This window comes from Neopsephotus bourkii, unplaced genomic scaffold (genome assembly GCF_033783945.1).
Source record: "Neopsephotus bourkii isolate Nb327-2 ecotype Australia unplaced genomic scaffold, CSIRO-AGI_Nbou_v1 NB_183, whole genome shotgun sequence".
Classification (NCBI taxonomy): domain Eukaryota; kingdom Metazoa; phylum Chordata; class Aves; order Psittaciformes; family Psittacidae; genus Neopsephotus; species Neopsephotus bourkii.
This window is the reverse complement of record NW_026900697.1, coordinates 144,939-161,251: the sequence shown is the minus strand read 5'-3', so window position 1 is coordinate 161,251 and position 16,313 is coordinate 144,939. Positions and strand designations below refer to the sequence as shown.

Sequence of the window (16,313 nt, the reverse complement as noted above, 5' to 3'; positions counted from 1 at the left end):
GAAGCTCCTCACACTTCCTCAACAGCCAGTATCTGTCTTTTGCACATGTCTGCATGTTTAGATCAAGATCACTGGGGGCTAAACTGTGCCCATGATTCAATTTCCTGTTTGGGACATGGCAACAAATAAATAAAAAAATAAGCATACCAGAAGCTTTGTATCACTTCAGGAAAAACACAGCATGTCCTTTGCATAAATCTGACCTCCTGTACAGTCCAGTAAGGGCCATTATATAGAAATATAATGTTTTGGTTTTCCTGGGTTGAAGTCAAATTCTGAACACAGTCAGTGCTGAAATCTTTTTTAGACAGAAGATAATCAGCTCTGAATTTTTGCAGTCACCAGACTTCACCGAGGGTGACACACCACTCCTAATGACAGGCTTGTACTGCTCTTAGCCAGAAGGTTCATTTTCGATCATTTTGCTATTTCTTTTAGCTTTATAGCTTAACTTGCACAGCAACATTTCTTCATCAAACTCTCTAAGATAAGAGTACCAATGACAGACAGCAATCAGAAAAGGAATATTTCAGGGCAGAGAAGTGATTCAGAGCAGCCCTGCAGAGGACTTGGGGGTGTTGGCCAATAAGAAAATGAACATGACCCAGCTTCAGTGTGTGCTTGGAGCACAGAAACCCCCCATATGCTGAGCTGCATCCCCACCAATGTGACCAGCAGGTCGAGGGAGGTGATCCTGCCCCTCTGCTCTTGTGAGACCCCACTTGGAGTACTACGTGCAGTTCTGGTGTCCTTAACATAAGAAGGACATGGAACTGTTGGAGCAAATCCAGAGGAGGCCATGAGGATGATCAGGGGACTGGAGCACCTCCCATATGAAGACAGGCTGAGAAAATTGAGGCTGTTCAGCCTGGAGAAGAGAAGCTGCGTGGAGACCTCATAGCAGCCCTCCAGTATCTGAAGGGGCCTACAAGGATGCTGGAGAGCAGCTCTTCATTAGGGACTGTAGTGATAGGACAAGGGGTAACTAAAGGATTTAAACTTCAACAGGGAAAGCTCAGGTTAGATACAAGGAAGAAGTTCTTCCCTGTGGGGGTGGTGAGGCACTGGAACAGGTTGCTCAGAGAAGTGACAAATGCTCCATCCCTGGCACTGTTCAAGGCCAGGTTGGACAGAGATGTTGGTGACATGGTCTAGTGTGAGGTGTCCCTGACCGTGGCAGGGGGTTGGAACTAGGTGATCTTAAGGTCCTTTCCAACCCAAACCATTCTGTGATTCTACGATTCTATATACAATAGAACCATTAACCGCTCCTTTTGGCAAGACTCTAATTTCTTATTATAGTGAGAGCTACCAAGAATATGACTATGGTAAGCCAGCTACAAATCAATACAGAAGGGAAGCACCATTAGAAGTCAAGATACAGTATTCTGACTGAAAAACAGCTCATTTCTTATTCCTGATAGGAAGATAAGTTAATATTCCCACTCAAACTGATTTTCATAACTATAAAAAATAACTAGACTGCCCATCATTTTGCCCTGTTTGATTACCTAAACACTGCAGGGCCTGTAGGGACAGGACAAGGGGAAATGGCTTTAAGCTGACAGAGGGGAGATTCAGATGACATCTTAGGAAGAAGTTCTTCCCTGTGAGGGTGGTGAGGCCCTGGCACAGGTTACCCACACAAGCTGTGGCTGCCCCATCCCTGGCAGTGTTCAAGGCCAGGTTGGAAAGGGCTTGGAACAATCTGGTCTAGTGGAAGGTGTCCCTGCCCATGGCAGAGGATTGGAACTGGATGAGCTTTAAGGTCCCTTTCAACCCACACCATTCTATGATTCTACGACCAGCAGGATGCAAATGATGGACTGATTTTCCTTCAGCTTCCTATGCAAATGAGAGAAGCTTTTCCCTCTGAAGTTCTCAAGAGGACAGTCGGGTACCACCACCATGCAAGGACTGTAAGAATGCCTGGCATGACAGAAAGCCACATGAGAAGAAAAATGCTCTGCGTTGATCTGATATAAGCTGTTTTGTTGGACAATGCAGCTCAGGCTTGTAAGGACCCCACATGGAGCACCAAAGGCTCAAGTAAAGAGCAGAAGGAACCAAACCAACCGATTGAGCCTGTTGTGCAGCAGACTTGGGCACACAGGGCCTTGCTTGGATGAACAAAGCTGTTGTAGCACATTAGATGCTAAATTATTAGATGCACTTTAGGCTAAATGTGCAACCCCGTTTCCAACTACTCCTCTCTGCTCATTCCTCCATTCTTTTCTACATGGCAAAAGTAAGCTATTCCCCATCACCATCAGGGATGAGTCAGAGCAGCCAGGGCCCTGAATAAGATCTGGCTACCTTTTGGTGAGCAGAAAATATACAATGGGAAGAGAAACCACTGCACTGCTGCAGAGAGCAAAATAGTAGCAGCAAGACTATAGCATAGAAAGGAAAATTGGAAGTATTTTTCCCAGTCGACATTTTACATGGAGCAACTCTGATCTGTAGCTGCTGAAAATTATAATGAAATCCAGTTTCCATTTTAACAAAAGTTATCCTCTCTCTACAGAAAATAAAACTAAAACTCCAGTAGTCTCTTTTCAATCTTAGGCATATTTACTCAGATACAGATAAAAAGTGTTGCCTACCTAATGAGCAAATAATTTTAAATAAAAAATAATAAATACCCTTAAAATACCTTTAAAATAAGCATCCTGTAAATGTTTTTTATATACTGTGATTGCTGGTCCACTTATCTACTTAATTTTACATGAACTCCAGAGTAACAAGCATGCCAAGCTCCTATATATATTTTCAGCATCTTATCCTCACTACCTCTGTGATAAGGAAGCTGAGCATTTAAAAACTAGTTCTTCCAGACCTGCACATCCCTAGTTGTTCTAAAAGCCATTAAGTGTATTTTTGACTCAGATAAAACTTATTATAATCCTTCTGAAACACCTTCACAGAAGCTAACATTCTTGCCCATTGTCATTTAAACTACACAGCTTTAAGCAGAGCTTAATGAAAATACTTACAACCTTAATTGTAACTTTAATACCCTCATATAAATTTGCCCAATGGACAGGTGACTTCTCAAACATTAAGGAAGTGTTTACCAGCACACTTACCTCCACGGTCCCGTGCTGCTAGATTCTGTCCTCTTCTTAGAGTAACGTCCAATTGGTACATTCCGGGATCCCCTGAGGGAAAATCTGCATTACTCGTTCCAACCAAATTTGTTCTCTGGAGGAGAAAAAATAAAAATTTAATAGCTAACGTTATTAAAAGTTTCATGTAAGGTGTATTTTTCATTGGTATCACCTTCCTGTTGAACTGAGGATGGTGAATGGTATCCCATGCTCCCACCTCAGAGCTAATACAAAACCAAGGAACCTGCTCCTGTCATCAGGAGCACAGTTCCTCAGGATTCTTTTTTCTTGAAAAAAAAAAATCCCAGAACAGAAACAAACTGGTCGACATTTCAATGGTTAAATTTATTATTTTAAAAAAGTGGTTGAAAAATAATTCTTTGATACCTGTATTCATTATTGCAACCTCCACTTCAATTACATTTACATACTCTCCAGGCCCACCAGAGTAGGATAGGTAAGATAAAATAGAGCTGGACCTTGCAGTACTAATTGGACTGGTCATTACCAGTATCCCCAATCTCTGTATTTATTCAACAGTCTTAATCTCAGCACTGAATAAAGATAAAAGAGTTAAGAATTTAGTCAGCTAATGCAGTACTTTGCAAGACATGAGGGGTTTTTCCAGTTATGGGGGAAACCAGGGAGGGTGGGGACAATCATTAAAGATATTAAATGAAGCTGTTAGGCCTTAGTTTTTAGTGTGCCTGTATGCCAGGGCAAAGATAAGATTCTTAGAGTAGTTATTTGTATAAACTGTATCATAATTTATTTTTTTTTAAAGGAAGTATGACTGCGTCCCAGAATGCAAGGAACTCTTTGGCCTGCATAAGTAGTAACCACATTTCTATACTAAATGACAAAACAGAGAAATCATATTTCTTAGTATGTATAAATTTTTGCAAACTATTTTTTAACACAACTCTCTGTAATTAGCCACTAATTACAGACCATGCTTGGAACATCACATTTAAATTTAAGACTAGAACAACTATATCTATTATACATTCACAGTGCATACAGGAGCTGTTATGATCCTGTATTATGTATACAATACATTAATGTATTATACACACTGAGCACCACGGTTACACATTCTCATTCTAAGAACTAAATATTTTATGACCAGTGTTATTAATATTTTATCTGATTATGGGTCCTCTGCAAGAAAAGAAGCATGACAGAAACATTTCAGAGACCACATGTGTACTAACAGCTATATCAATTCAAGAAGAAACTCTTGTTTCTCTTCCTACTATGCCTCTTTGCTTTTTAAGGTAATAATAAATCTAACGCATGAAGGAAGCACAAAATAAAGGTATTTTAACATATGGTTGATTCTCGATATTCCAGAGTTACCACTCTGAGCCTCAGCACATTAATTTTCGCTGCAACACATACTATGCTGGCCAAACTATATAGTGACATGCTCACCCCTTCTACAGCAACAAAATTCATAGAATCATAAGACTGCTTGGGGTTGGAAGAGACCTTAAAGCTTATCTAGTTCCAACCTCCCTGACAATAGGCAGGGACACGCACAAGTAAAAGCAAAGAACTTTAATGTGGAGCTTGTGCTGTACCTCAGGAGGGAAGGGAGAGGGGATGCCATGAGGAAGATTCAGGGAGGAGGTTATAAATTTTGGCAGGCACCATGTTTCTTTTGTGTCTGCAAGCTCTTGTAGAAGGGTAAGAAAGGCAAAGAAAATTTTGGTGTTTCTTATCTACTCTGGAACACAAGTTTCCTCTTTCACAATACCCTGATGGATGCTGGGGCTGAGGATGAGGCCGAGGATCCAGCCAGTATGCAATATCTTCCTTGTTTCTGGCTGGACTAGATACTAAGCTTTGCAGAGGTGGGGCAGAAATTCACTACTGTCAATCTTGTATCCTTCTGCAGTCAGTGTATTGAAAAAAGAAAATGGAAATAAAAGATGTGGTGAGTGAGGCATTAGTTGTTTAAAAGAAGGAGATGGGTGCCTTCTGCAAGACTCTTGCAAGGAGTTTTGATAGTTTCAGGCATGCCACAATGACAAAATTAGAAGGTGAATGTTAGGAGATTTCAAGAACAACGCCAAGTGAAAGCTCATCTAAAGATTTTCTCTGAAGTGCACTAGCTTTGAACTTCTCTGTGAGGGTGCTGAGGCCCTGGCACAGGTTGGCCAAAGAAGCTGTGGCTGCCCCATCCCTAGCTGTGTTCAAGGCCAGGTTGGAAAGGGCTTGGAGCAACCTGCTCTAGTGGAAGGTGACCCAGTCCATGGCAGGGGGTTGGAACTGGATGAGCTCTAAGGTCCCTTCCAACCCAAACCATTCTATGATTCTGTATTTTTGGTTTATTTCTCAGTATCCTACTCTGATTAATCAGTAACAAATTAAAACTAATTTTCCCAAGTCAAGCCTGTTTTGCCCATGATGATAATGGGTGAATAATCTCTCCCTGTTCTTATCTCAATGCTCAAGACTTTCATTTTGTCTTCTCTACCCTGTCCAGCTGAGGAAAGCAGAGACAGTGTAGCTTTGGTGGGCACCTGGCATTCAGGCAGGGTCAGCCCATCACAGTGAGTAATGCACACCAGTAAAGCTGCACACCAGTAACAAAGGAAAAAGATATCCCAGCTTTTGTACATCCAACACTTCCACCATATGAAGGGCCAGAACCTAATTTCACCTCAGTGTGCAAACAAAATGACAGCACTTTGAAACTTACAGAGTGACTAAAATCACTGCTATTTCCTCATCATACCATTTTACACAGTTTGCTAAAATATACTACAAAACAAAAAGACAGTGAAGCTGATCCTGGTAACTAGGCATTACCAAAGTCAGGGGTAAATCTGTTTAAGTCATGCTAGCAGTTTACAGCTGGAAGATGAGAATCAGTAACATCATTTGTGCTATCTTCTTACAAAACACATTACAAAGTTTCAGTCTAACTCATTAACTTCTCACAGAATGAGACCCTGAAGATTACGACCAGTAATCATCTACCTTTTACAGTACCATGAATAGGGGCATTGTCCCTCAGAGCTCTTAATATTTCTAACAATCAGCTTAACCCACCCCAAAAAATCAATGGCTTTGCTGCCCTCCTACAGCTTATACAGCACACACCAGCATGACTTTGTGCCAGCAATTCAAGGAATCTAAGAGATTTAAGGAAATCTCTGCTGCAGACAACTAACACCACTTCAGGGGAAGAGATCTTAAAATTTAATGCCGTTTGTTGATGCCAAAATCTAGTCGGCATTTTAAGAAAAAAATCTAGACCTGTAACACACTCCCTGTTCCATCCAAAAAGAAAAAAAAAATACCGTAAGTTTTGTGGTACAGCTAAAAAAAATGCTACAAACTTAACATTTTCCTGTGCTTAAAAATATATTTTGGAAATGTCTATGAAGTAGATTGAAGTTATACTCTCACATGAATCATTTAAGGAACAGGTTATGGCTCTGTTGATTTCCATTTCAGCATTATGCCAGAAGATACAGATTAAGACAAGAAAAAAGCATTTATTTTTTTCCAGCAAAAAACAAAGGCATTGGCATCAACACTTTCTTTGGTAGATAAAGGAAAACAGAAATGTGACACAAGTCATATAAAAGGAGTGACAAGGAAAGCTAGCGATGTGACCATACTGACTGTCTGTGTGCTGGGGTCACTGTAAGGAAATGGGATGGTGAAATAACCGGTATTCTTTTTGTAGTTGCATAGAACACACAAAATCAAATCAAAGTGTCCTACAAGAAGGAAGCAGCAGAACATCAACAGTTCACAGCATGCTTAAAAAAAAAAACCAACAAAAAAAAAACAACTAAATTTTTGAAGTAACTGAATTTCTTGACATCATCTAAATTTTTTTATCTGTGTCTTCAATATTGCATAAGCAGAATTTTCCACACCAGTTATTGCCTGGCTCAAACTGATTTCTTCAGTTCATTTACACTGGTCAAAGCTTCATGCCTGCAAGAAATTCAGAAATTCTAAACATCTAGGTGGCTGTCAACTCCTTGTTAGTGCAACTAATGGGGACTGTGCTTCAAAGTTACGACAATACAGTCAAGTTACAAACAAGTTTTGATTTTGCTGAAAGTATTTGCTTAGCTAACAAGAGTTATGCTGATCATGTCCTACACAACACTTTGTATGCTAGTGTTCTGATTTATGGTAAATCAGGAAGAACTGAGGAACTTCTGGGTAAGAACAGTTATACAGCTCCCTTCGTCTCATTCTACTATATTTTTCTTACTCCCTGAATGAAAGGGCAGGTGTATAATGTGAATCCGTTTCAACAGCAATATAAAAGAACATTCTGGGATTTTAAATATTATGGGAATGTACACAAATTATCAGCAGTAAATTATACAAACTAATAATATGCTTTTTGATTAAACAACGTGGTTTGGATGGGATTGGCTAATTTGTTAAAGCTCGTCATACAACAGATATTTCCCATAGACATGACATGATAATTTATAATGAATGTGAAAAGAGACAACTGTTGTGAAGCTTTTGAAGAGGGTAATATGTACCAATGAACCATAAATTTGTATTTTACATATGTGCTCCTTATCATACAATGGCGAAGGCATTCAGTTTGCAGCCACTTACTCATTCAAATCTACTGTAAAAATACTTCCGCAGCACCACTTGCAGACTATGGTAGTAAAGCAAACAGAAAATATAAGCAAATAATCCCTTCTCCACCATGATTATAAATTTATTCTTGAATAAAGCAACCACAACTTCCTTCCCCGTTTTGTCATGCTCCATCTTGGCCTTCTCACCCTCCCCCCATGTTCTTATCCTAATCTGTTGTGTCACAAATTAGAAGCTGTGATCTGTGAAAAGCTACTGCTGTAATCATACCACATCCTTCCAGCATTATCAGTGTTTCTTACAGACAGAATAGCTCGCCTACATTGTAAGCACAGCAAGTTAGACTGTAAGCTTTTCAAGAACTGAAGAAAGGCTTTGTTTTCATATACAAGCAAGGGCTGCTAATTCTTTGCTGCATTTTCCATCTCATTTCTCCATTAAAGTACGCTGCCTCCATCTCCTTTAATGGGCTGTGTCACAGGTTTTTTGAAAGCCAAAATATTTTTTACCACTTTGTTTACCCTTGTATTGCACTGCTTTGATGAATTAAAACTTTTTAATCTACTATTGATGAGCATTTTTTTTGAAGACATAAGTTGAAAACTACTATATTTGGTATTGTGAGTCTTGAGTTGTAACTACAGTTTGTTGAAGATCACAAGTACCAAAATATGAGTCCATTTTATTAGATATTACCTATTGTTGCCCAGCACTCCACTACAGATTCTGCTTTTAGCTAAACACGTTTTTGCCAAGAATTCATCAGGTTTGACACTTACATTTTACGCTCTGAACAAAGTAATTTGTCACATTCTTGGTTTGCTCTGGAACCTCCCTTTTAGCACCTTTTTTTCTGGCAACGTTTCTTCATTAACCCAAGACACAGCATGTCTAGAGGAGGTCCTTCTCCAACAGCCTTTATGGTGAAGCCTACTGTTGATAGACCCCTGTGTTCTCACCAGTGGCTGGACAGTCCTCCACAGGAAGACAAAAACTTCCCTGACCACCACAGGTGCCTTTTCAGGAGGACCTGGTTAATGAAGATGAATGGAGGGATGGGTTGTGTATAACTCCCTTCTCAGTAACATCACAGAGGAGATCAGGAATAAAGCAAGTAGGGCATCCTAGACAAATCAAAGCACTTCTAATTTCGCATACCTAATCAAAACTGAAAATGTGCACAATGATTAGGATAGTCCTACTCCTTACCTTCAAAAATATCCTTTGCAACACAGAATAAGGAAATGCTGTACCTAGTTAAAAAAAAAATAAAACAAAGCTATTTTCTACAAAAGATACCCACATTTCTGGAACAGGTTGCCCAGGGAGATGCTGGATGCACCATGCTTGGAGACATTCAAGGCCAGGCTGGATGTAGTTTCTGGGCAACCTGATGTAGTTGAATATGCCCCTGTTCATTGCAGGGGTTGGACTAGATAATCCTTAAAGGTCCCTTCCAACAGAAACTATTCTATGATTCTATGATTTCTAACCCATACTTTTGGCTGATAAGCAGCAAACTACACAAATCATCCAACAAAAGTAGCCTTAACCCTGCAGATATGTAAACAGATGCACACATACCTGGATACAACCAAACAAAAGGGACTACTAACCCTGTATCACTCCACAGCACTGAGTTCTCCTTATGCTTTTATTTGTGCAAAAATTGATATTGTGAACTACCATTTCAGAAAGCAAACAATGTGAAAACATTCAAGCACAACATGGCTGCAACATCCAGCATAAAAGGAAGCTTCTTGTGTAGTAGAGGAAAACATTGTCTAAATACGTTATCTAAACTGTCTTGCGTTTACAGCCTATAAAAACTAGATCCTTATTTATGCAAGCCTGAAAGCTGTGTTAACAGAAAAACAATTTATTACTGCGTATATCTGCCTGGGTTATCTCTATTAAAGCATAAGGCTGGTGAGGCACTGGAATGGGTTGCCCAGGGAAGTTGTGAATGCTCTGTCCCTGGTGGTGTTCAAAGCCAGGTTGGACAGACCTTGGGTGACATGGTTTAGTAGGAGGTGTCCCTGTCCATGGCAGGGGGTGGAACTAGAGATCTTAAGGTCCTTTCCAACGCTAACTATTCTAGGATTCTATTCTATGATTCCATAATACAAACCTTTATTTTCTGGTACTCAGAAATCCAGAAATAACTTGCTTTTCAGAAGCAAGATACTAACCAGGAAGTACTGGTTTTGACATGTTCCCAGAACAAAACTTCTCCAGTTAAACTAGTATTATCAAAGGTACTAGAAATATCTTTCCAGAAGTATCTTTCCTTGCTGCATGGAAACTAGTAACAGTACCAAAGACAGCCACATGAGGTTTCAATATAGTATCATTAGCATAATTACTCGCCAGGGACTTCAGCTGAACAGGGCAAAGGCATTTGAAGGCAGCAATTACCATTAAGATCATTTTGGTCTGAAGAAAATGATTCCAGAAAGTGGAAGCTGAATGCATCTTATATTCAGGTGAAGTCTACATTCAAAAGCACAGAGCAAGATTTACCAAAGGTGAAGGTTTCATGGCTTCTAAACAAGACCAAGAGTGTCAACCGTTCTTGTGGCTTTAAAGGCATTTTCTTGCATGATTTTTACCAGTCTTTATAGCAACTGGTCACTGAAAACCTTCCTAATGACAACAGTTAAACTGGTATGTCCAGAAACGGTTAAACCAAAACCCAGTATAAGTAAAGGAACAAATGATGTCAAAAAAGAATCTGATAGAAAAAAACCTCAACTTGCAGTGAGAAGGACAGTCAAGTGCTAACCATGCAATTTTTGGAGTTCACAGGAAAAGCATCCAAACCTTTAAGCAATGGGTATTAATTCTGATATGTTTATGCACTTTTTTCCCCTAAAAATGCCCCACAGCCTTACAGGTATTATATTGCTCATGCAAGCTCCTTAATTCGATAAGAGGCATCTACTGCTTAATCACTGATAAAAGAATGAGATGCAAAGTAATGACCACAGACCCATTTCCTGCAGTCACCTACCCAACTACAGAATAAACCCCTACCAGCACAACTAACTCATCAAGGTCGAGAGTAATTACACCAGTAATAATAAGGCATATAGGAACCATTATCATATTTATGAACTCTCATTTGAAGAAACTCTACTTAGAATGGAGATAACAAAATCAGCTGTCATCTTTCAGGAGGCAACTGATCACCTTCTCTCATGAATTTATACTATGAAAAAAAAATTTGTCTTTTTCTTAATAGAAATAGTGCCATTACCATATAAATCATCATGCACACCTCTCAAAAGATTGACTGGTTTTAGCATCAAGTAAACTATGAGAAACAGCACAGCAATTAATGTATTTTTTGGAAGCTAAATAATCTGTGCGCGCCCACAAAGCCAGCATCATTACAACTGGAGAAGCTAAATGTGGGTGGGCAATACCAGAAAATTAAGCTGAAGATTCATGCACAGTCAGCATCATTGGAATGCACATTTCCACCAATTCAAGTCTTGTGACAAAGCCTTAAGCTGGCACCAATGGGCCAGTTCTGCTGAAGTGACAGCACTTGTGACAGCTCAACATGGCCTTCCTTTCAGCACCGGCTTCTCACATCACCTACACTTTCCACATCTTTGTGAAGCACATAAATATTGTGAAATAATTAACCCTCCCTTGAAGAACCTACAGACATTACATGACTCCATCTTACAGTTGTCTCAACATCTGGTAAAAGGTCCAAGAGAAACTGAATGGACAGCCTGCCATAAATCCAGGCTCTTGACCAGCAGCATCCACTTAAGTCTTTCATCCCAGGCCTGAGTTGCAGGCAGAGGACCTGCTGTCCCAGCACAGGCGCATTGACATTCCACTACACAGAGAGGAAATGGACATTTGTCACTTAGCCTCACACTGAATCCCACAACAGGAGATGCAATGCCAGCTCCACAAGGTAGAATAGAAAATAAAGAAATAAGCCAATCAATTGGCTGCTACCTACCAATTTGCAAGGACAAGTGAGGTCAGGGACTTGGAGGAATGAAGTGCTCTGGCTCAAGCAGCATCTGGAGAAGGAACCAGTTTATCACAGGAGTCATTGTCCTAAAGCACCAGTCTTGGATGTGGTACTTCCAGGTTTGCCTCATTCATTGCTGATGATCAGAAAGTTCTATCATCCAAGTGGACTGGCACATGTCCAAATACAGTAGAGTAAGGAGAATTGATGTTCTTGCACAAGCAGATGGCTCGCTAGAAATTCCATGGATATTCCCAGATAATTAGAGCTGTCTCAAATGTAAGCGAGCTCCAGAACAGATACTTTCTTTGCACCATTACTGATATACTTCATTTGCCCCAGCTATATGTGCAACTTGGTGGCATATATAGCCTCCTGGGTTAATTCTTCCAAGGAGGATTGTTAAACAGAATGGGAATTACTTTGAAACTCAAGGCAATTTGGCCAAATGCCAAATATGCTGAAATTTGTTGCAGTATCCTTCTCCCTAATTTCATTCTCCACCCTGTTTCATCCATGCATTTTTATTTTAGAGGCAAACTGAGCAAAAATTGCTCATAAGGAAAACCTAGAGTCACAAAAGAGAAAGGTCTATTCTTAGTTCTGGAGATAACATTAGACAGGAGAATACCACTCTTCATTTATTAGTAAATAACAAATAGTATGCAAAATATTCCTAGAGCAAATTTTATTACCAGATTATTCATCTTATTCATGAAAAAAATTATTTAGAAGCTATCTTATCCCATGGAAATGTAAAGCTTATTACTGGCCTCAGTCTTCAGTTACCAGAAGTATAAAGAGCCTTGATAAATTACAGAATAAAACTTGAAAATACACTTAGAATGTAAAATAAAGCCCTAGAAAAAAAAGTGAATTAAAGGAGTTTTTCATGACCCCTTCTCCTTTTTCAATAGCTTGTTTTCAGTTTTGGGGGTCACTCTACACTTCTTCCCATTCTACTCAGCACTCGTGAGGCCACATCAAGCATTGCCAAGGCCACCTGGTACAAGAGAGATACAGACACAGCACACATTTAGATGACCCTGCTTTGGGCAAGAGGTTCAGCTGGGCTATCTCTAGAGGTCCCTGCGAACCTTGGCCATTCTGTGATTCTCTATCACTTTGAAATATCGTAATAAATAAAGCATAGGCTGAGCTCAGCTATCTTTCCTCAAAGTGCCATTTTGGCTTCCATCTCTGGTTGGACTGAGATGGCAGTGCTGTTATTGTTGTTCAGAACTACTACCCTCTTCACACCTTAAAGAGTACGTGCAAGACAGCAAGATACGCATAAAACCTGAACGCTTTTAAAAACAATCCTGGCATTTATGCTGAGGTGCTCACATACATTGTAACTTAAACCCTTCCCCTCACATTCCAGTATTCTTCTGTTAAAGAAATGCATTGTTCTCAAAGGTAAAGCAAGACATATTGTGTATGACTGTATAACGATGAAGTTGCTTCCTGCATGCACTTCAGAGTGTACTCTCAAAAACCCCAAAAGTGTAATATTTGAAAAAAAATTGCTTTTTTAAGCAGAATAAATGAAAACACTAATGGAATGAATTAGATCTGACTTTCAACTGTGCATAATTATTCAGTTTCCAACACACACACAAAAAGAATGAGAAATCTTCATTTTAAGACAATTATTGGGAGTTACACGCTGTCTCAGCACATTTTTGCAGGTACGCATGCACTTGCACTCACGATACATACACAAAGTAAATAAGGAAATAAAAGCAGTCTTCAAGGAGATGAAATCACACTAAAAATACAAGATAACACACTTTTTTTTTCCTGTCCAAATCAAACCTTAAATTCCTAAAACAATCAAACTGTGAATCATTAAAATCACGCCTGCTTTTCCTTCCTCTATTTTTTCCAAAGACTAAGTCTCAGGCAGATGCAGCTCTACCCTGGTTTCTAACAGTTAGGTGTTCCTATCATCTCTAGACAAATTTGCAATGCCACGCACAAAAATCCTCTCTCTTGCCTGAAGAGTGCAGAATTGTCCTGCAAGTTGTATCAAACACAGCACATGAAGGATAACTCAAGTGGGAGCTAAAGACAGGTGTCACATCCATATCAAATATGATATGTGAACAATTAGCTGTCTCCATTTCAAAATGAGACAAATAGCTGAAGCCAACATGCATGCAATATGCATCATTCCCTCGGAAAAAAATCATCTGTAGACATTGTATTTAAAAATATATTGTTCATATCTTCACAATAGAAGACCATACTAAAATACTCCTAGCTTAGTTTTCCATTTTATTAATCATAATCAATGATATACATAAATATACATGTACATAATGTAATCTAGGTTATTCAGGAGTATTTAAGTTATATGACAAAGTTATATTTTAAATTCCATGAAATATAACTATCAAAACATGGCATTCGAATTACTTTGAATTAATTTTAAAGCAAATACAGCAATAGTGTCACTACCTGTAAAACAACACTAAACTGCTTCCAAGAGGAGCTTCCTTACTGCTGGTGATACTCATATGTCAAAAGACCAGTAACACTGGTTTGTTAAACAGAAATGGCAAAAACATTTTACAAATAATACTCAAATTTTTCAGACAAGGGCAGATTTACTTGACCATGTGCTGCCTAAATATTTTGATATGTTTAATTGCTGTTAAGGAATGACAGTATGTTACAGCCATAAAATCCACAGAATTCCACAAACTACTCAGCAGAAGGCAGGTATCCAAGAGCAATTTAAAAGGAAGAGTGGCAGTTTTCAAACCACCAAAACCGTAACTAAATTACTACGATTCTTCAGTTAACATGGAGAATTCAGAAAAAAAAATAATTACAACAGTGGGATTTCAGAAAATCTTCTGTACTGTCAGCTACTGGAGACATAAGTCTGCCAGTGCCTGATACTTCTGTCCATGTGATTTTGTATACTCTAAACTGAAGAAAAACAGTTTTCCTCATTCTCTATTATCCACTTAGGGCATGCACTTTCCACCAAACCAAGCATTTAATTATTTTCAAAACAGAGTTCTAAATTGCCCACATTTTAAAGCAGGATGCATATAATGCCATACCAGATCATGTTAGACCTTATTAAAAAAAACTGATTTCCTACCTTAACAGGTCCAAATTGAGAAGTTTCTCCAGCTTTCAACTATCTAAAACAGTATTACCCGAGTGAGTTTAAACATCTTTAGCTTCACAAAGATACCTGCAAATCTGGATTAGCCTCCTGAGCTGATGGCTCCTCAGTACTGTTCACCTCCCGCTGGTAGAAGGAGCTCTGTGCAAGCATCATTTGACTGCTGCTGTGAACTGCAGCTACTCAGAATGAAAGTAAGAGAAGTCTTGATACATGAATATGTTTCAACACATATTCAGGGGAAATGACTCAATTATCTCCACTTCTTTAAACACTGAAAGCTGCTTCCTTCCCCCACTGCCACTGCAGGAGATGCTGTAATCTGAAGAGTTCTAAAGTTTATTTATTAAATATTGGTGTGAAAGAAATTTTAAAGTTTAACTGTTGCACATTAAATTATAGATCATCCTTACACTGACTTTTTTTCAAATAGCACCTTGAGCAGAGCAGCATTAAACTTATGTATTTGTTGTAATAAATGCATATATAAGAATTTCATTAAAATAAAAAAGAACACATACTTTCTATCCTAATACATGAATTCTGAAAATATTTTGAGATTTAAAAGCAGTATTTGATTGTGAGATGTATTCATCTCAGAAAATTTTTTGAAAAAATGCTTCTTGGCTGTTACAGAAAGATAATAAATAGAAGTTGAGATAATAAGGAAGCGGTAAAAATGTAGATTTAATCCAACTGAGTTTCAATATGCATTCAATTATAACTGAAAAAGTATTCCACAACTGTATACACATTGTTACTTGTTTGGCATATGAACCCGTCCAGTCTTACATACAATATAACAATCTATTTCTTCCATCTCTATTCACTGAAGAAAATCTTTAATTTAGCTTGAATCTTGAATATGGGAAGAGAAACCATTTCCTTAAAATCTGTATATCTCTTTGACTTTAACTTTTTTATTTCTGTTCCTTTAATATCCCTGTGCATCTGACTGCTTCTGATCTATGGGGTTTCAGTTTTCTGGGATTCATTTTCTCTGCAGTACACATAATATTCCACAGCCAGCAAGAAACGAGAAGCATTTGGAAATTAGGGTTTTCTCTTCCTAGGCCTCTCAATTCCACAAGAACACCCTGGATGCTTGGACTCCTCCCATGTTACTGCAATCTCCTGAGGAATATGCAAGTCTAGATTTAAATGCAGTAGTGTGATTCTGAAGTTTACTGATAATAAACTTTATTGATAACCAGAAAACACACAGCAGACTGCTGCCAAGCATGAAAACCACTTTTCTCAGGAAGCTGTATTTTAAACATTGAAATAACTGATTTAATACATATCATTAATGGCTGTAATGAAACACCATTAGGAATTAGATTTTTCCCTCAACAGCACCTTGCTACAAAGCAGAAGAGTTGGTGGAGTTAGTTACCTTGTATCATTCAGTGGCCAACTTGCACACTAGACTTGGTTAGAATGTTCAACTTTTTCTCAATTC

At 38.7% G+C, this 16,313-nt stretch overlaps 1 protein-coding gene across 1 annotated transcript in view; it reads right to left on the bottom strand.

Moving 5' to 3' along the window:
- Positions 1–16,313, bottom strand: part of LOC133223944 (multiple C2 and transmembrane domain-containing protein 1-like) — a gene marked incomplete at its 3' end in the record, with an annotated part of 132,934 nt that overhangs the window by 41,965 nt on the left and 74,656 nt on the right. Inside the window, exon 2 of the mRNA XM_061375097.1 lies at positions 3,090–3,204. Coding sequence (XP_061231081.1) covers positions 3,090–3,204 — 115 coding nt within the window. The remainder of the gene's footprint in view (positions 1–3,089; positions 3,205–16,313) is intronic.